This window comes from Aythya marila, assembly GCF_965140915.1.
Source record: "Aythya marila genome assembly, contig: HAP1_HAP1_SCAFFOLD_174, whole genome shotgun sequence".
In the NCBI taxonomy this organism is placed as follows: domain Eukaryota; kingdom Metazoa; phylum Chordata; class Aves; order Anseriformes; family Anatidae; genus Aythya; species Aythya marila.
Window position 1 is genome coordinate 3,146 of NW_028136870.1, and position 16,798 is coordinate 19,943.

General features: G+C 70.4%; 2 protein-coding genes across 6 annotated transcripts; both read left to right on the forward strand.

The window, feature by feature from the left end:
- The first annotated feature begins 316 nt into the window (after positions 1 to 316).
- On the forward strand, positions 317 to 12,345 carry LOC309891410 (integrin alpha-7-like). Of its 5 annotated transcripts, none has more exons than XM_082785778.1 (26): positions 317 to 504; positions 2,084 to 2,211; positions 2,311 to 2,390; positions 2,481 to 2,736; positions 3,120 to 3,251; positions 3,386 to 3,505; positions 4,766 to 4,973; positions 5,110 to 5,303; positions 5,383 to 5,471; positions 5,558 to 5,685; positions 6,506 to 6,601; positions 6,686 to 6,747; positions 6,864 to 7,033; positions 7,610 to 7,801; positions 7,905 to 8,017; positions 8,120 to 8,318; positions 8,755 to 8,838; positions 8,925 to 9,004; positions 9,098 to 9,175; positions 9,257 to 9,359; positions 9,449 to 9,625; positions 9,703 to 9,795; positions 9,911 to 10,024; positions 10,099 to 10,197; positions 10,266 to 10,391; positions 11,433 to 12,345. In XM_082785778.1, exons 1-26 carry the CDS (start codon positions 341 to 343, stop codon positions 11,613 to 11,615), a joined length of 3,468 nt encoding a protein of 1,155 aa, XP_082641904.1. In that variant the 5' UTR covers positions 317 to 340; the 3' UTR covers positions 11,616 to 12,345. The 5 variants fall into 5 exon arrangements, with proteins under 5 accessions (XP_082641904.1, XP_082641906.1, XP_082641905.1 ...); XM_082785780.1 differs by having other exon boundaries at positions 5,558 to 5,595; XM_082785779.1 differs by lacking the exon at positions 11,433 to 12,345 and adding an exon at positions 10,651 to 10,885.
- Positions 12,346 to 12,851: 506 nt separating this feature from the next.
- On the forward strand, positions 12,852 to 16,180 carry LOC309891394 (microspherule protein 1). Its single transcript, XM_082785765.1, has 14 exons — positions 12,852 to 12,937; positions 13,467 to 13,596; positions 13,710 to 13,848; positions 13,928 to 14,086; positions 14,185 to 14,294; positions 14,373 to 14,481; positions 14,595 to 14,733; positions 14,844 to 14,919; positions 15,020 to 15,048; positions 15,200 to 15,292; positions 15,408 to 15,490; positions 15,597 to 15,684; positions 15,763 to 15,890; positions 15,977 to 16,180. Exons 2-14 carry the CDS (start codon positions 13,487 to 13,489, stop codon positions 16,061 to 16,063), a joined length of 1,350 nt encoding a protein of 449 aa, XP_082641891.1. The 5' UTR covers positions 12,852 to 12,937; positions 13,467 to 13,486; the 3' UTR covers positions 16,064 to 16,180.
- Positions 16,181 to 16,798: the final 618 nt, after the last annotated feature.

The following is a 16,798-nucleotide window of genomic DNA, read 5'->3' on the forward strand; positions in this document are numbered from 1 at the left end:
TTCCCACGGTGTCCCCCTGCAGTGTCCCCACGCCGTGTCACCGCGCTGTGCCCCCCCCCCGGTGCGCCCCGTTGCGCCCTCCCGCTGCTGCAGCATCCCCGCGGCGCGTCCCCCGCGCGCTCTCCCGGTGCCACCGGGCACTGTCCCAGCCCTGTCCCCGTGCCGTGTGTGTGTCCCCCCCCCCTCCGGCTTTGCCTGTCACTCGCCGCGGGGCGGGGGCCGCGCTGGCCGCCAGCCGGGTCCGCAGGGGCGGGGGGCGGACCGGAGCGGCGGGGAGCGGCCGGCGAGGAACGGACGGGAGCGGCGGGGAGCGGCGGGGAGCGGCGGGGAGCGGGGAGCCATGGCGGGGCCGCGGTGGCTGCCCTGGCTTTGCCTGGCGCTGCTGGGCAGCGCCGCCTTCAACCTGGACGCGGGCAGCACCCTGCTGAAGGACGGCGCCAAGGGCAGCCTCTTCGGTTTCTCGGTGGCCCTGCACCGGCAGCTCAGCCCCGAGCCGGCCAGCTGGTGAGCCCCCGGTGGGGGGGGGGGGGGTATTGCGCCCCGGGGACCCCCCGGTCCCCTTCCCCATCCCCGCTTCCAGCAGCCCCGGGGTCATTCGGAGGGAAGCGGGGTGCTGGGAGGGAGCCCCGGGGTGCTGGGGAGGGGGGATGGGGTGGGGGGGACACGCGCGTTCCGCCGCCGGACCCCCCCCTCCAGCCCCAGCCCCAGCCCCGTCCCCGCCGCCTCCGCGCCCTGCTCGGTGCCGAGCCGCCGGACGCCCACCCGCGTGCCAGGGGAGCCGCCGGCCCCGGGGGGGGGCACGAAGGCGAGGAGCCGAGCGGGGGGAGCCCCGGGGGTCCCGCAGCTCCCCTGGGTGTCCCGCTGTCCCCCCACCCCTCGCCCGGTGCGCCCCCGGTCGGGGCCGGTGGCGCCAGCGCGGTGGCGCCGGTGGGAGCCGCCCGGCCCCCGCTGCCGCCCTCTCGACATTCCTGGCGCCGCCGGGCCCTCCGTGCGCCCTGCCCGGTGGCCGAGCTCCCGGCAGGTGCTTGTGGAGCTGCTGGCATCGTGCGGTGCTCCGCGGCACCGGGAACCGGGCACGGCACCAGCACCGGGAACTGGGAACGGCACCGGGAACCGGGCACGGCACTGGGAACTGGGCACGGCACTGGCACTGGGTGCCAGGCACAGCACCAGGAACCGGGCATGGCACTGGCACCGGGAGCTGGGCACTGGGCACAGCACCGGGAACCGGGCATGGCACCAGCACTGGGAACCGGGCATGGCACCGGGAACCGGGCACGGAGCACCGGCACCGGGAACTGGGCATGGCACTGGGCACAGCACGGGCACGGCACCATGCGTGGCACCGGGCATGGCACCGGGCACTGGGCATGGTACCAGGCACTGGGCACAGCACGGGCACGGCACTGGCCATGGCACCGGCACTGGTGTCCCCCTGCTCGTCCCCTCCGGTCCCCCCAGCCCCAGCATCTCCCCGGGGCAGCCTCAGCCCCGAGCTCCTTACTTGGAGCCTTGGCCCGGGCACACCGGGCACTGCCCGGGTTGGGGGGACGCGCCCGTGCCTGCTCCTGGCTCCCTCCTTTTTTGGGCATGTTGCTGCCGAGTTATTTTGAGTGAATTCCAGTTTATTTTTACCAGCTCTGCCTCTCCGTCCCCTCCCGGGGCTCCTTTGTGTCTTGAGGCCACCATCCCCTGGGGACAGGCCGGGGGGGTGCCCCATGGTCACAGGGGAGCCGCCACCTCCGCGCTCCTCAGGACACAGCGGGACGGGGCTGAGACCCCTCCCCACGGGACATGGGGGGGTTGGGGGGGGGTCAGGGGGATGGGGCCAGGGGGGTCCGGGGTGCTCCAAGGCCTGGGAAGAGCCGTGCTGGGGCCGTGGCACCGAGCTGGGCACACGCGGTGCCTGCAGCCGTGAAATCGGGGTGGGAGCGCAGGGACAGCTGCGCGGGGGCGGCGGGCAGGGGGCCGCGGCGAGGGGGGCTTGGGGGGGGCGAGCGTGCAAAGCTGGCAGTGCTGGGAGGGGGGGGGGGATACATATCCACACGCCCATGCCCTGATGGGGGGCTCCCCGTCCCTACAGGCTGCTGGTGGGGGCCCCCCTGGCGCCGGCGCTGCCCAGCCAAGCCGCCAACCGCACCGGGGGGCTCTTCGCCTGCCCGCTGACCCCCGAGCTCTCCGACTGCTGGCGGGTGCCCATCGACGAGGGAGGTGAGGTGCTCGGCCCCCCCCCCCACGCAGGGGGCAGAGGGGATGGGGGGGACGGGGATGACGGTGCTGACGCTGCCCCCCCACCCCAAACCCTCCCAGTTGACCTGCAGAGAGAGAGCAAAGAGAACCAGTGGCTGGGGGTGAGCGTGAAGAGCCAGGGCGCCGGCGGCAAGATCGTGGTGAGCACCCGGCGGGGGGGGACGTGGGGGACACCGGTGGGGAGCAGAGAGGTGTCGGGGGTGCCTCCTGACGCCCCCCCCTGCTCGCAGACCTGCGCCCACCTGTACGAGGCGCGGAACCGGGTGCGGCAGCCCCTGGAGACGCGGGACGTGATCGGGCGCTGCTTCGTGCTGAGCCAGGACCTGCGGGTGCGCGACGAGCTGGACGGCGGCGAGTGGAAGTTCTGCGAGGGGCGGCCGCAGGGCCACGACCGCTTCGGCTTCTGCCAGCAGGGCCTGGCCGCCGCCTTCAGCCCCGACCAGCACTACATCCTCTTCGGGGCCCCCGGCACCTACAACTGGAAGGGTGAGCGTGGGCAGGCGCCCCGGGGGGGGACGTGCGGGTGGGTGCGAGCGCAGCGATGGGCGCGAGCCGGGTGCGTGTCCACGTGGGTTGGGTTTGCACACACGTGCTGGTGAGCGTGTGTGTGCTGTGGGTGCACACGCGTGTGTGTGGGGTGCACGTGTGGGTGCTGGGTGAGCCGTGGGGCTGTGTGCGTGCTCACGGCCGCGTGCCCGTGCTTTGGGATGCCCCATGGGGACAGGACCCCCCCCGTGCTCGCAGCGCCGCGGGGCAGCCAACATCTCCAGCGCCCCTCTTGTCCCCGGTGCAGCAGGACGGTCCCCGGGAGGGTCCCCCCCCCCCCGGGAGGGTCCCCCAGCCCCTCTGACCCCTCCTCGGTTTGGCAGGGAACCTGCGCGTGGAGCTGCTTAACCAGAGCTCCCTCGACCCGCTGCGCTACGACGACGGCCCCTACGAAGCGGGGGGCGAGAAGGACCAGGACCCCTCGCTCATCCCCGTGCCCGCCAACAGCTACCTGGGTACGGGCACGGCGGAGCCCGGCGCGGCGTGGGGAGCCCCCCGGTCCTCCCCCCCAGCCCGGCTCCAGCCTGCCCCGACCCCGGCGCCCTCCCTGACCCCCTCCTCTCTTTCTCTCTCGGCCCGCCGGGCGCAGGTTTGTTGTTTGTGACAAACGTTGATAGCTCAGACCCCGACCAGCTGGTCTACAAAAGCCCCGACCCCAACGAGAAGGTGCCCGGCGCGGCCGGCGACGTGCCCCAGAATAGCTACTTGGGTTCGTACGCGGCGCCGCCGCGGCCCCGTGTGCCACCCTCCTTTGGAGCCACCCCCCCCCCCTTCCTCCCCGTGTGCCACCTCCCCGGAGCCGTGTCGTGTCGGTGTCCCCCCCCCTCGTGTCTGTGCAGAGCAGAGGAGAGCGGAGCTGCTGCAGCCTCTGGGCACACGCAGACACACGCAGACACACGCAGACACACGCAGACACACGCAGACACACGCGTGTGCACACACCCAGCTCGCTTTGCACCCCCCCGCCTCTTGCACCCCCCCCTTGCACACCCAGGCGTGCACACACAGCCCCTTGCACACCCAACCCAACACACGCGTGGCTGTGACCTGCCCCCCTGCCCCGTGCCACCCCCCCCCCCAAAGCCCCCGGGACCCTTTGGGGTCCGTGCGGTGCCTGTGCCCCCCCCCCAGCTCCCCCCCATCCCCATGCCCTGACTGTGGTCGTGTGTCCTGTCGCTGTGCCGGGGTTGTGGTGGGGGCACCGCCAGGCTTGGGGGGGGGGACACTGGGTGTGGGGGGGGATTCCAGGGGGTCCCACCTGAGTGCTGAGCCTGGCGTGGCCCCCCCGCACCCCAGGTCCTTGTGCTTTTCCCTCCGGTGATGTTTCTGCATGGGGGGGGGGGGGTGCATGGGGGGTGCATGGGGGCTGCATCCTGCTGGGTGCCTGGGGGCTGGGGGGGCTGTGGCAGGGCTGGGGGGGCTGGGCACGGGCTGGGCTGTGCTGCTGGGGGGGGTCTGGTGCCTTCACTGCTGCATGAGGCTGGGGGTGGGGGGGTCCCCAAGGCCCTGGGGGCTCTGCATCCGCTGGGGAGGGAGATCTGGGCGCTCCAGGTCTTGCTGCTCTGCCCCCAAAATCTTCCTTTCTCTGCCCAAAATCTTCCCTTCTGGCCATGCGGGGAAGGGAGGGGGCTGGTCCTCACCCCCCCCTCACCATCTTCACCATGGAAGAGGACCCAGGACCCCCCACCTCTGCCACACCCTCCCCACAAGTACAGACCATATGGAGCACAGAGCAGGGAAACTGAGGCACGAGCCGAGCAGGACCCCCCCCAAACCCCATCCCCATCCCCGTGCCCCCCACCCCAAAGCACCAGAGCCCCCAGCCACGCAGGGGAACCGAGCAGAGAGAGAGAGACGGAGACGGACGGAGGGCACCGGGCGGGGCACGGCGATGGGGGCCGGGTACAAATCAACCCCCCCCAAGCCCAAAAAATAATAAAAAAGGACAAAAAAACGCCCCCACCCGCAGGTTTCTCGGTGGACTCGGGCGCGGGCCTGACGCGGCGGCAGGAGCTGAGCTTCGTGAGCGGTGCCCCCCGCGCCAACCACACGGGCGCCGTGCTCATCCTGCGCCGCGACAGCGCCCAGCGCCTGGTGCCCGAGGCCGTGCTTCGGGGGGAGCAGCTCACCTCCGCCTTCGGCTACGCCCTGGCCGTGCTGGACCTCAACAGCGATGGGTGAGGCTGGTGGGGGGGGGCACTAAAGGGGTGGGGGGCACCCACGGTGCCCACGGTGCCCACGGTGCCGGGGATCCGCGGTGCCGCCGTGCGCGGTGGCCCCAAGAACGGGGTGACGCGGTGGCCGTGCCCGCAGCTGGATGGACCTGGTGGTGGGGGCCCCCCACTTCTTCGAGCGCAAGGAGGAGATCGGGGGGGCCGCCTACGTCTACATCAACCCGGCGGGGCACTGGGACGCCGCCGCCCCCCTGCGCCTCAACGGCACCCGCGGCTCCATGTTCGGCATCGCCCTGGGCGCTGCCGGGGACCTCAACCAAGACGGCTTCGAGGGTGAGGGGCGCTTCAGGGGGGGGCTCTGGGGTCCCCGGGTGCTGCTGCGTCCCCCCCCTCACCGCTTCTTCCCCCCCAGATCTGGCTGTGGGAGCCCCCTTTGATGGTGCTGGCAAGGTTTACATCTATCACGGCAGCAACTTGGGCATCGTGGCCAAGCCGGCGCAGGTGAGGGATTGGGGTCAGAGGGGGGGGGAAGTTCCCCGGTGTCCCCCGCTGCCGGTTCCCAGCCTCACAGCCGTCCTTGTCCCCAGGTCCTGGATGGGGAGGGCGTGGGGGTGACGGCCTTCGGGTACGCGCTCTCGGGGGGGCTGGATGTGGATGGGAACCTCTACCCCGACCTGCTCGTGGGCTCCCTCTCTGACACCGTGGTGCTGTACAGGTGAGCGCCCGCCACAGGCACCCCCAGCCCCAAACAGGGCACCCAAATCCCCAAGCAGCCCCTGATCCCAAACAGCCCCTATCCCAGAGCATTCCCTGTCCCTGAGCAACTCCTGATCCCGATCATCCCATAAACCTAAGCATCCCCTAACTCCAAGTATACCCTGACCCTGAGCATCCCCTGATCCCAAGGACCCCATAACCCTGAGCATCCCCCATCTATGCACATCCCCTAACCCCAAGCATCCCCTAACCCCAAGGGTCCCCTAACCCCAAACATCCCCCATCCTTGTGCATCCCCTAACGCCAAGCATCCCCTAACCCCAAGCATCACCTGATCCTAAACACCCCATAACCCTGAGCATCCCCCACACCTGTGCATCCCCAAACCCCAAGGATCCCCTAACCCCAAGCATGCCCTCACCCCAAGCATCCCCCAATCCCAAGCACCCCATAACCCTGAGCATCCCCCATCCATGCACATCCCCTAACCCCAAGGATCCCCTAACCCCAAGCATCCCCTATCCCTGCACATCCCCGAACCCCAAGGAACCCCTAACCCCAAGCATCATGTAACCCCAACCATCCCCTGATCCCAAGCACCCCGTAACCCCAAGCATCCCCCATCCCTGCGCATCCCCTAACCCACAGCATCCCCTGTCCCTAAGCATCACCCCCCATCCCCAGCTCCCCCTACTCCCCCACCTCAGGCTCCCCCCATCCCTCGGCACAGCCGGGGGGTCCCATGCAGGGGCTGCTCACGGTGGGGGTGCCCCCAGTGGGTCCCATCCCGACACCACCGTGCTCCCCCCACCCCGCAGGGCTCGCCCCGTGGTGCACGTCTCCAGGAACGTCTCCCTCGTTCCCCCCAACATCGACCTGGAGCAGAGCAACTGCCAGCACCAGGAGGGCGTCTGGTGGGTGCCATGTGGCCGGGGAGGGGGCGAGGGGGGTGTTGGGGCCCCCCCGTCTCACCCCACTTCTGCCCCACGGCCCTATAGTGTGGACATCCGAGCCTGCTTCAGCTACACGGCCAGCCCGGCCAGCTACAGCCCCCGCCTCGGTGAGTGGGGACGGGTGGCTGGGGGGGTCCTGGGGGGCTGCGTGTCCCCCACAGAGGGGATGGGACCCCTGTGGGGTGATGGGGACCCCGGCACGGCCCCGTCCCTCTGCCCCCAGTGCTGGAGTACGTGTTCGACGCCGACACGGAGCGGCGGCGGCTGGGCCATGCCCCCCGCGTCGCCTTCCTCGGCCGCCGTCCCTCGGACCCCGAGCACCAGTTGTCCGACACCGTGGAGCTGCCCCGGCAGCACGCCCGCGCCTGCGTCAAAGCCACCTTCCAGCTCCAGGTGGCTCCTTGTCCCCGTCCCCGTCCCCATCCCCGTCCCTGTCCTCATCCCCATCCTGTCCCTGTCCCTGTCCCCATCCTCGTCACCAAATCCATCCCATTCACAAACCTGTCTCCATCCCTATCCCACTCCTGTCCCCATCCTTGTCCCTTTCCCTTCCCTGTCCTCATCCCTGTGCCAACTCTGTCCCACCCCTGTCCTCTTCCCCATCCCTGTCCCCGTCTTTGTTCCATCCCTGTGCCGTCTCCATCCCATCCCTGTCCCTGTTCCCACGCCTGTGCCATCCCCATCTCATCCTCATCCCTGTCCCCATCCCATCTCCATCCCTGTCCTATCCCTGTCCCCATCCCTGTCCCCAGCCCACCCTCATCCCTGTGCCATCCTTATTCCATCCTCATCCCTGTTCCATCCCTGTGCCATCCCTGTCCCTATCCTTGTCCCTGTCCCATCCTTTTCCTATCCCTGTCCCATCCCTGTCCCATCCCCATCCCTGTTCCCAGCCCATCCCCATCCCTGTCCCCCCCCCTGTCCCCATCCCGTGTCCCCCCTCTCCCTCACCCTCTCTCTTGTCCCCAGGACAGTATCCGTGACAAGCTGCGCCCCATCGCCGTCACCCTCGCCTACGGCATCCAGGGGGCCGGGGCGGCACGGCACAGCCGGGGGGCCACACGGCACAACCGGGGGGCGACGCGGCACAGCCGGGGGGCCACCCTGCCCCCCCTGTCCCCCGTGCTCAGCCCCCAGCAGCCCAGCAGCCAGCGCACCGAGGTGAGGAGCCATCCCGCTCGGGGCCAGCTTTGGGGGGGGGGGTTCTGCCACCCTCGAGGTGTCCCCGAGCCTGCTGTGTGTGTCCCCTGTCCCCCCCCCGCAGGTTCACTTTCTGAAGCAGGGCTGTGGGGACGACAAAATCTGCCAGAGCAACCTGCAGCTGCACTTCCAGTTCTGCGCCCGCCTGGGGGACGCCGATTTCGTGCCCCTGCCCAGGTGGGCGTCCCCCCCCCACCCCACACATCCTCACCCCAAAGGGTTGGAGGGGACGCCCGGCGGGGGCTCACTGGGGGCTGTTGTCCCCCCAACCCCCCCCAGGGGTGAGGACGGCACTGCCATCTTCGCCATGAGCGACCAGAAGGACGTGGCCCTGGAGATCCACGTCACCAACCTGCCCTCGGACCCCGCGGAGCCGCAGCGGGACGGGGATGATGCCCACGAGGCCGTGCTCACCGCCACCTTCCCCGAGGAGCTGCCCTACTCCGCCGTGCGCCCCTATGACGGCCGGGCACCCTCGGTGCGGCAGGGGATGGGCGGGGGGGCGAGGGAGGGGGGCTTTGGGGGTGCAGAGCCGTGGGGACGGACCTGGGGGGCGCAGGGGTGCAGAGGGATGGGGATGGGACTGAGGGTGCTGAGGGGGTGGGATGGGGATGGATGCGGGGGGAGTTTTGGGGGGCTGGGGTTTGGGATGGGGCTGGTCCCAATGGTTCCCAGGTTTGGGACGGGGCTGGTCCCAGAGGTGCTGGGGTTTGGGACGGGGCTGGTCCTGAAGGTGTTGGGGTTTGGGATGGGGCTGGTCTCAGAGTTTCTGGGGTTTCGGATGGGTCTGGTCCTTGGGGATGCTGAGGTTTGGGATGGGGCTGGTCCCAGAGGTGCTGGGGTTTGGGGTGGTTTGGTTCCGGGGGTTTGGGGATGGGGAGTGCCCGCAGCAGGTCCCCGCTCTCTGCCCCCAGGACAAGCCGGTGGTTTGCCTCGCCAACCAGAACGGCTCGCAGGTGGAGTGCGAGCTGGGGAACCCCCTGAAACGCGGAGCCCAGGTGGGCGCAGCTCCCTGAGCCCCCCCCCCACCCCTCAACAACCCCCCCCGGGACCCCCGGCCCCAACCCTTGCCCTGTGCCCCCAGGTGCGTTTCTACCTCATCCTCAGCACCCTGGGCATCACCCTCCAGACCACGGACCTGGCGGTGGAGCTGGCCCTGTCCACGTGAGCTGGGGAGGGTGGCGGGGGCTCCGCCGGTGGCTTGGGGGGGTCTCAGAGCGATGCCCCCCCCCCCCACGACCCCCATAATTTCCCCAGGATCAGCGAGCAGCCGGGGCTGGAGCCGGTGGTGGCTCGGGCGCGCGTGGTCATCGAGCTGCCTCTCTCGGTGACGGGGTGAGTGGCAGCGGGGTGGGGGCTGGGGGGCCCCCCCCTCCTCTCCACATCCCCCTGAGCCCCCCCACTGTGTCCCCGCAGCGTGGCCGTGCCCCCCCGGCTCTTTTTCGGCGGGGTGGTGCGGGGCGAGAGCGCGGTGCGGCGGGAGAGCCAAGTGGGCAGCGCTGTGCGCTTCGAGGTGACGGTGAGTCTGGGGGGCTTTGGGGTGGGTTTCAGCCGTGCCCCCCGACCACCCCCCCCCCCCGGCTCCCATTCACACCCCATCCCCTGCAGGTCTCCAACCGGGGCCAGTCGCTGAAGACGCTGGGCTCGGCCTTCCTCACGCTGCAGTGGCCCCACGAGATCAGCAATGGGAAGTGGCTGCTGTACCCGCTGCAGCTGGAGCTGGCGGCGGCACCGGGGCCGCGGGCGTCCTGCAGCCCCGCTGCCAACCCGCTGCTGCTGGCCCTGGTACGGCGGGGGGGTGGAGTGGGACGGTGGGCGCAGGGGGGGCTGTCCCCTCTCCATGCCAGCCCTTTGTCCCCCAGGAGCCGCCAGGGGACACTGAGCTCACCGAAGCGCCCGCCGCGGGGTCCTGGCGGGTGCCAGCGCCCGCAGAAAGGAAAAAGAACGTGACACTGGTGAGCGGGGCTGGGGTGTTCCTGCTATCGGGGTGCTCATGTTTATGGGGTGCTCCTAGTCCTGGGGTGGTCCTGGGGTGCGTGGCCACGCTGTGACCCCCCCGTGTCCCCCCAGGACTGTGCCCAGGGCACCGCGCGCTGCCTGGCGTTCCGCTGCCCACTGCACAGCTTCGAGCGCGCCGCCGTGCTCACCGCCCGCGGGCGGCTCTGGAACAGCACCTTCCTGGAGGTAAAAAGGGAACGGGGACAGGGGACGGGGACGGGGACAAGGACAAGCCCTGCCCCGTGGTGCCCCCGCTGCAGGAGTTCCTGGCCGTCACCTCGGTGGAGCTGATCGTGCGCGCCAGCGTCTCGGTGACCTCCTCCATCAAGAACCTGGTGCTGAAGGACGCCTCCACGCAGGTCTGACCCCACGCCCCCGGCACCCGGCGCCCTCCCCGCCACCCCCTGACCCACGCTGCCGCCCCCAGATCCCCGTCACCATCTACTTGGACCCCGGCGTGGCGGTGGCCGGCGGCGTGCCCTGGTGGGTCATCTTCCTGGCCGTGCTGGCCGGCATCCTCGTCCTGGCCCTGCTGGTCTTCATCCTCTGGAAGGTGAGCGAGGGGGACGGGGTCCCTGCGGCAGGACGTGTCCCCTCCCTGTGGCACGGGGTGCTCTGAGGGTGCTGTGCCATGCTGGACAACCCTGGCCGTGCCATGCTACTGGTACCGTGCCATGCCACGCCGTGCTGCTGGGCCACTGCTACGCCGTGCCATGCTGTGCCGTGGTGTCAGGGCACTGCTGTGCCACGCCATGCCATGACCAGTGCCGTGCTGTGCCGTGCCCAGCCTCACCTTCTCACTTCCTCCCCAGTGCGGCTTCTTCAAGCGGAGCAGCCAAACCTCCCGCTACACCACTAATTATTACCGGGCCCGCCGGAGGCTGCAGCCCTCCGAGGCGGACAAGCAGGCTCTGGAGGGCCAGCGGTAACGCGGGGCCGGCTCCCCGGGCCGGCAGCAGCCAGCACGGGTGCGCACGGGCGCACAGCCCCCCCTGCACGGGTGTGCGAAGGAGTGCAGTGTGCCCAGGCGGAGGGATGAGGGCTTGCGGTGTCTGCATGCAGCTGTGCGAGGGTTTGAAGCAGTGGGGCGGGCAGAAAGAGGGTTTGCAGTGTCAGGGCAGCAGGGAGCGAGGGTTTGCAGTGCTGGTGCGTGGTTGTGCGAGGGTTTGCAGCGCTGCTGCATGAGTGTGTGTGGGTTTGCAGTGCTGGTGCGTGGTTGTGCCAAGGTTTGTTGTGCTGGTGCACGAGTGTGCGAGGATTTGCAGGGCTGGCGTGTGGCTGTGCCAGGGTTTGCAGCACCAAATGAAGGTTTGCAGCGGCGGGGTGGCAGGGCAGGAGCCTGCGGTGCTGCTGGTGCATGGCCGTGCCAGGGTTTGCAGTGCTGAGCCAGCCCGTGCCGTGCTGGCACGCAGACGTGCGAGGGTTTGCAGCGCCGCTGCAACGTGCATGCCCCCATGGTGACATCTGGGGGAAGCACAGAGCTGTGAGAATGTGGAGCCGGACCCGATCCCGCCTGCCTGCCCGTGCCGCCCGGTGGGGCTGAGCCCCCCGAGGCTGCCCCCAGCCCCTGGGGCTGACCCCCTGCTCCCCGCAGCTCGGTTTCTTCCGCCGGGCACGCTACGCGCCGCCGGCCGTGCCGCAGTACCACGCCGTGAAGATCCCGCGGGAGGAGCGGCAGCAGTACCGCGAGGAGAAGATGGGCACCATCCAGAGGAAGGAGTGGGCCGTGAACTGGAGCGAGGCCAGCGACGGGCACGTCACCCCCAGCTCGGCGTAGCCCTGGGGCTGCCGACCCCAGCGGGGGGACGCGGGACACGGAGCCCCCCCCCGGCCCTGCTGGCCGTGCCCCAGGGAAGGACCCTCTGGCAACACGTGGGGACACGCGTGTGTGTGCCAGCGCTCGGCCAGGCACACCCAGAACTGCTCGCAGTGGGACAGGGGCCCCGGGGATGGCTCTGCTGTAGGCTGTCTCTTGTCCCCAGGGGGATGGATTGTCCCCAAGGGGACAGCTTGGCCCTACAGGGATGGCCCCATCCTATGAGGGGCTGGCTTGTCCCTAGGGGATGGCTCGTCCCCAGAGGGTTGGCTTATCCCAGGGGGATGGCGTGTCCCCAGAAGGATGGTTCATCCCCAAAGGGCTGGCATGTCCCCAGGGGGTTGGCTTATCCCAGAGGGTTGGCTTGTCCCCAAAAAGCTGGCTTGTCCCCAAGGGGCTGGCGTGTCCCCAGAGGAATAACTTGTCCCCGGAGGGTTGGCTTGTCCCCAAGGGATGGCTCATCCCCAGGGGGCTGGCGTGTCCCCAAGGAATAGCTTGTCCCCAGGGGGTTGGCTTGTCCCCAAGGGCTGGCGTGTCCCCAAGGGGCTGCCACCTCCCCAGGACCCCTCAGCCCCCTGGGCCCAGCCGGACCCCTCAGCGCCCCCTCCTACGAGGCCGCCCCTGCCCCCGGGGCCTGCCCAGCGCCCAGCGTCGCCCGGTGCCACCCAATAAACGGAGCAGCCCCCCCCGACCCCGCCCCGTGTCGTCCCTTCGAGCCCCCCCCGGGTCCTCCCGACGGGGTTCGGGGGTCCCAGGTCCCAGCGGGGAGCGGGGAGGAGCCGGGGGGGTCCCGGGCTGCGGGGGGGTGGGGGGGGGGGCAGCGCTGCCATGTTGGGGGTGGCTCTGGTGGGCGCCGCCATGATGGATGTGGCTGCTGGGAGCGGCCATGATGGGTGTGGCGGGGGAGCGGCCCGGGTGGGCGCCGCCATGATGGGTGTGGCGGCGGGCTCTGGGAGCGGCCATGATGGGTGCGGCCGTGTCATCTGCCGTGGCCGCGCGGAGCCCTCATTGTGGGGACACCGGGGGCCCTGTGGCCATGTCCCCGGGCCTGTCCCCGTACCCCCAAGGTTGGCCCCATCGGCAACAGCGCCTCGGGGAAAGCAGGGGCGCGGCCCTGCCCTCAAGCAAGATGGCGGCGCCCTGACCCAAGATGGCGCCGGGCTGGCGACACGCGCGGCCTTTGGGCTGACGTCAGAACCGCTTCCGCCGCCACCCGGAAGCGGCCCGTCCATGGAGGCGCCCAGGCCGAGGCCGTCGCGGAGCCGCCGCCGCTCCCGGGGATGGTGAGAGCGGGGCCGGGCCGCGGCCCGAGGGGTCCCGCGGGTGCCCCCCCGTGCCCTTCGCACCCCCTCATCCCCTCGGGATCCCCCCGGGACCCCGCTTGGCCCCCCCAGGATCCCCCGGTCCCCTCCGGTTCCCTCCGGTGCTCCCCGGGACCTCCCCGGTTCCCCTCAGGACCCCCCCGCCCCCCCCTCCAGGACCTCGCGTGTCCCCCCCCGGTCCCTTCCCGGCTTCTATAACGGGTCCGAGCCCCTCCGAGCCCCCCCCCGGGACCTCCCCGGTTTCCTCCGGTCCCCCCGGCACCTCCCCGGTTCCCCACCCCCCCCCCGGCCCCTCCCGTGTCCTCCCCCACCCCCCCGATCCACCCCCGCCACCCCCCCGACCCCCCAGACCTCCTGTCCCCTCCCCGGTCTCCCCCGGTCCCCCCCCAGCCCCTGTAACGGGTCCGAGCCCCTCCGAGCTCCCCCCCCGGTTCCCTCCCGGTCCGGTTCCCGGTTCCAGCCGCGGACCGTCGCCCCCTGCCCCCCCCAGAGGTGCTGTCCCCCGACCTGATGGCGTCGGGCGCTGCGAGCCGCTCCGAGGACGAGGAGTCGCTGGCGGGGCAGAAACGGGGCTTGGCCCAGGCCTCGGGCGCCATCCCGAAGCGCCGCAGCTCCTCACGGTACGGTACCGGGGTACCGGGGGGCTGGGGGGGGGGTCAGGGGGGCACGGGGCTGGATCCAGCCCCGGGAAGGGGACGGGGTGGCAGAGCCAGAGCTGCCTCGTGCCCTCCAGGTTCATCAAGAGGAAGAAATTTGATGATGAGCTGGTAGAGAGCAGCCTGGCCAAGTCCTCCAGCCGGGCTAAGGGCGCCGGCGGCGTGGAGCCGGGGCGCTGCTCGGGCAGCGAGCCCTCTTCCAGCGAGAAGAAGAAGGTGAGGAAGCAGCGGGGGGCGTTTCGGGGCACCTGGGGGTATGTGGAGAGACCCCCAACGCCCCTCGCTGCCCGCCCAGGTCTCCAAGTCCGTGTCCGCCCCCGTGGCGCCCAGCCCCGTCCCGACCCCCGGCCTCGCCAAGCGGATGAAGAAGAGCAAGCAGCCCCTGCAGGTGACGAAGGACCTGGGCCGCTGGAAACCTGCCGATGACCTCCTGCTCATCAACGCCGTGCTGCAGGTAACGGCCCCGGCTCTCCCCGGGGTCTCGGTGGAGGGGCGTGGGGGGGGTTCTGCAGCCCCTGGCGGAGCCGTGCCCTCACCCGGGGGCTTTCCCAGACCAACGACCTCACCTCGGTGCACTTGGGCGTGAAGTTCAGCTGCCGCTTCAACCTGCGGGAGATCCAGGAGCGCTGGTACGCGCTGCTCTACGACCCCATCATCTCCAAGTGAGCACGGGGCCGGGCCTGGGGGGGCAGCGGGGGCCGCAGGGGCTCTCACTCTGTGCCCCCCACGCCCCCCCCAAGGCTGGCTTGCCAGGCCATGCGGCAGCTTCACCCCGAGGCCATCGCCGCCATCCAGAGCAAGGTGCTGTTCAGCAAAGCCGAGGAGCAGCTGCTGAACAAGGTGGGATCGGTAAGAGACGGCAGGGCTGGGGGATTTCTTATGGGCTGGGGGGGCTCCAGGCTGGCATCTCCCCCTCTTCAGGGGCGTCCTCGGTGCCACATGTCCCTTGTCCCCCCCTGCAGAGCAGCCAGCCCACGCTCGACACCTTCCAGGAGCTCCTCCACAAGCACCCCGACGTCTTCTACCCCTCGCGGACGGCCAAGGCCCTGCAGCTGCACTGGCAGCTCATGAAGCAGTACTACCTGCTGGACGACCAGACCGGTGAGCCCCGCGTCCCCCCCGTGCCCCGTGTGTCCCCCCCTGTGCCCCACACCCCCCAAAAATCCCTCGACCTCTGCCCCCCTCACTCCCTCCCCTCCTGTGCCTTCCAGTACAGCCGCTGCCCAAAGGGGACCAAGTGCTCAACTTCTCGGACGCTGAGGACATGCTGGATGACAGCAAGCTGAAGTGAGGTTTGGGGGGGTCCTGGGGGGCAGAGGAGGGTGCTGGGGGGGTGCAGGGGTGCTGGGGGGGGGCCGTGTCTGATCCTGCCTCTTGTCTTCTGCAGGGACGTGCGGGATGAGGTGCTGGAGCACGGTGAGTGCAGCCCACTCCTGGCCATGCTGCCGGGTGGCCCATATTAGCTGGGGGGGGGGGCCAAATCAGCACGGGGAGCTCTGGGGGGGGTTGGTGGGGGTCGTTGGGGGTCAGGTGCCCCCCCCCAGCTCCCTTCTCCCTCTCTCCCCAGAGCTGACCGTGGCCGACCGGCGCCAGAAGCGGGAGATCCGGCAGCTGGAGCAGGAGCTGCACAAGTGGCAGGTGCTGGTCGACAGCATCACGGGTGAGAGCTTGGAGCAGCCGGTTTTTCCATCTGTCTGTCCGTCCGTCCATCTGTCTGTCCGTCCTTCCATTCGTCTGCTTCCCCCCCCCCCAAATCTTCCCCCTCTTTCCCCCAGGCATGAGCTCCCCGGACTTCGACAGCCAGACGCTGGCCGTGCTGCGGGGCCGCATGGTGCGCTACCTCATGCGCTCCCGGGAGGTGAGTGCGGGGCTGAGCCCCCCCCCCAGGGGAAACCCCCCCAGGGGAAACCCCCCCCAGCCCCCGGAAGCCCCCCCCCAGCCTCCCCTCGCTCCCCCCTCCCCAGATCACGCTGGGCAGAGCCACCAAGGACAACCAGATCGACGTGGACCTGGCGCTGGAGGGCCCAGCCTGGAAGATCTCCCGCAAGCAAGGTGGGAACGGGGCCGGGCTGCTTTTGGGGGGGGGTTTCTGGGTGTGCTCCCCCCTCACACGCTGCTGCCCCCCTCCAGGGGTCATCAAACTGAAGAACAACGGGGATTTCTTCATCGCCAACGAGGGCCGGCGCCCCATCTACATCGACGGGCGGCCCGTGCTCGGGGGCAACAAGTGGAAACTCAACAACAACTCGGTGGTGGAGGTCAGTGGGGGGGGCTCAGGGGTCCCGGGGGGGACGCTCAGGGGTCTCGGGGGGGGCTCACTCACCCCCTGCCTCCCCCCCTGCAGATCGCCAGCCTGCGCTTCGTCTTCCTCATCAACCAGGACCTGATCGCGCTCATCAAGGCGGAGGCGGCCAAGCTGGCCCAGCAGTGAGGAGGGGGTGGGGGCTGCTCTGTGCGGCCCCCCCCCGCCCCACACTGGGTGCTGGGGGGCGTCCCCCCGGCCTCCCCCAGGGGTTGGAGGCTGCAGGAAATAAAATGTTTTACTCCAGCCCGTGTTTGTCACTGGGGTCGGGACACAGGACCCCGAGCTCCTGGGCCGTGGGGGGGGGGCGGTACCCCTCAATTATTTTTACCCCTCCCCATTGGTACCGCGGGTGCTCGCTGCCTCATTTGCATATATTTGCATAGGAGCAGCCTGGGGGGTGCTGCTTGCCCTGGGGAGGCCAGCAGGGGGCTCCCCGCTCCCCTCTCCGGGGCTTTTCCCAGGGACCGGGGCTGCAGCCCCCCCCTGCCACTTGCCAGCCCCGGGGGGGGCACGGCGAGGGCAGAAAGGGAATTTACAGCCACGGGGGGGGCAGCACCAGCCCCCAGCGTGTGCCTGGTTCCTCCCAATCCCCCCCCAACCCCTTCTGAGCCCCCCCACCCCCTTCCCAGTGCCACCGCACTCACACATCCCACTGAAACGGGGGGGCAGAAAAAAAACAGGAAAGCTTTTGGCCAGGAGCCCCTCGCATTGGTGCCATCCCCATGGGCACCGGAGCCCCCCCGGCACCACCCCCTGCCCCGGTAAAGCCCCCCCGAGGTGGGACCGGCTCCGTTCTGCTGCAATGGGGAGGGAGGGGGGCAGAGGGGCCCGTCCTCAGTATCACGGCACGGACGGCGGCGG

Bases quoted from the DNA above. Each gene is read 5' to 3' on its own strand.
- LOC309891410 (XM_082785778.1), top strand. From the start codon at position 341: ATGGCGGGGCCGCGGTGGCTGCCCTGGCTTTGCCTGGCGCTGCTGGGC. The intron at 2,391-2,480 runs GTGAGCACCCGG...CCCTGCTCGCAG, and splicing joins GCGCCGGCGGCAAGATCGTG to ACCTGCGCCCACCTGTACGA. The intron at 6,602-6,685 runs GTGGGTGCCATG...ACGGCCCTATAG, and splicing joins CAGCACCAGGAGGGCGTCTG to TGTGGACATCCGAGCCTGCT.
- LOC309891394 (XM_082785765.1), top strand. From the start codon at position 13,487: ATGGCGTCGGGCGCTGCGAGCCGCTCCGAGGACGAGGAGTCGCTGGCG. The intron at 15,049-15,199 runs GTGAGTGCAGCC...CTCTCTCCCCAG, and splicing joins GGATGAGGTGCTGGAGCACG to AGCTGACCGTGGCCGACCGG. The intron at 15,293-15,407 runs GTGAGAGCTTGG...TCTTTCCCCCAG, and splicing joins GCTGGTCGACAGCATCACGG to GCATGAGCTCCCCGGACTTC.